This window comes from Austrofundulus limnaeus, unplaced genomic scaffold (assembly GCF_001266775.1).
Source record: "Austrofundulus limnaeus strain Quisiro unplaced genomic scaffold, Austrofundulus_limnaeus-1.0 Scaffold645, whole genome shotgun sequence".
NCBI classification, from domain to species: domain Eukaryota; kingdom Metazoa; phylum Chordata; class Actinopteri; order Cyprinodontiformes; family Rivulidae; genus Austrofundulus; species Austrofundulus limnaeus.
This window is the reverse complement of record NW_013953047.1, coordinates 268,457-269,888: the sequence shown is the minus strand read 5'-3', so window position 1 is coordinate 269,888 and position 1,432 is coordinate 268,457. Positions and strand designations below refer to the sequence as shown.

Genomic DNA, 1,432 nt, shown 5'->3' with positions numbered 1-1,432 from the left:
ACTGATCCGGTTCTGGTGACTGTTTCATATGAAGAAAGTGAACCAGAACCAGACAAGGAGCAGCTCATCTCTCAGAGTTCTGCTGGACCTGAGGATCAGGATTCAGGGTCAGATGAGAAGATGGATCACACAGAGGGTCGTCATGGTAACCAAGCAGACCCATCAGCAACATCTGAGGTTTTTTTGTGTGAAATCTGTGGAGAAACATTTTTAGAGAAATCACTACATTCCCGTCACGTGAAGGTCCACAAAGTCTGGAACCAGGACTCTGAGAAACTGATGTATTGTTGTCCCACCTGTGGGAAAGACTTCTCTTCTTACAGTGGCTTAGTGGTCCACATCAGAACCCACACAGGAGAAGAACCATTTTCTTGTAAAACTTGTGGAAAACATTTTAAAAACCAGTCAAATCTGAATTCTCACATGAAGATCCACACAGGTTTGAAGCCTTTTTCTTGTAAAACCTGTGGGAAATGTTTTTACCAGAACACCCACCTGACTCGTCACACGCGGGTCCACACGGGGGAGAAGCCGTATATTTGTAAAACTTGTGGAAAAAGCTTTTGCAGGAACACCCATCTGACTCGTCACATGCGGATGCACACGGGAGAGAAGCCGTTTATTTGTAAAATTTGTGGAAAATGTTTTTTCCGAAATTCCCTTCTTACTCTTCACCTGAGAGTTCACACAGACTGAGCTGATGTACTTCAGTTGTTTGTGTTTGTGGTTCCAGCAAACATTTGTTTCTTTCAGCTCAGACTGAAGCTGAGTAAAAACAGTTTTTTTTTATCAAACTGAAGATTCAGTCAGAAACTGAAGATGTTCAGTAAATGATGAATTAAATAGGATTCATTAAGTTGTAGATTTAAGGAGTATGTTGGGTTTTATTTTGGTTTCATTAAACTTTAAACTTAATCCAATGAAGTTTGTTGTGTTTACACATTCTATAAATCCTAAAATCTTTCTTTGATACTAGGYTTTAAGTTATTTTATGTCACTTGACGTCTGGAGTAGGTGAAGTTCCTCATGCAGTTTTCATGTTTCTTCACACTCACAGCTGATACTCTAAGCGCAAACTCATAGACTTTTATCACATTAACAGCCTTCTAAAAATATGTCCCTAATAACCATTATCATAAGATTATTGTTCTTCAAAATCAGAGTTACATTCAACTGTTGTTACAGGATAAAGTAAAACATGAWACTGATTCACTTCATGTGTTAAAATCAACCTCTCATCCATTTATGTTTAAACTATGTAAAACCAAAAGCAAAGCATTCTCCTATAATCTACTTTTCTCTAATAGTTTTTGCAATAGTTAATCACAGAGTTGTAAAGTAACTAATACAAATACTTCTTTACTGTACTTAAGTAGAATTTTTGTGTATCTGTTCTTTACTTGAGTAATTGTTTTTCAGTCTACTTTTTACT

General features: G+C 37.0%; 1 protein-coding gene across 1 annotated transcript in view; it reads left to right on the top strand.

The window, feature by feature from the left end:
* The window catches only part of LOC106531513 (gastrula zinc finger protein XlCGF9.1), a 23,302-nt gene extending 22,378 nt beyond the window's left edge, over positions 1-924 (top strand). Inside the window, exon 2 of the mRNA XM_014027391.1 lies at positions 1-924. Within this exon, the coding sequence (XP_013882845.1) occupies positions 121-696 (576 nt within the window). The 5' untranslated portion in view covers positions 1-120 and the 3' untranslated portion in view covers positions 697-924.
* The last annotated feature ends 508 nt before the right edge of the window (positions 925-1,432 follow it).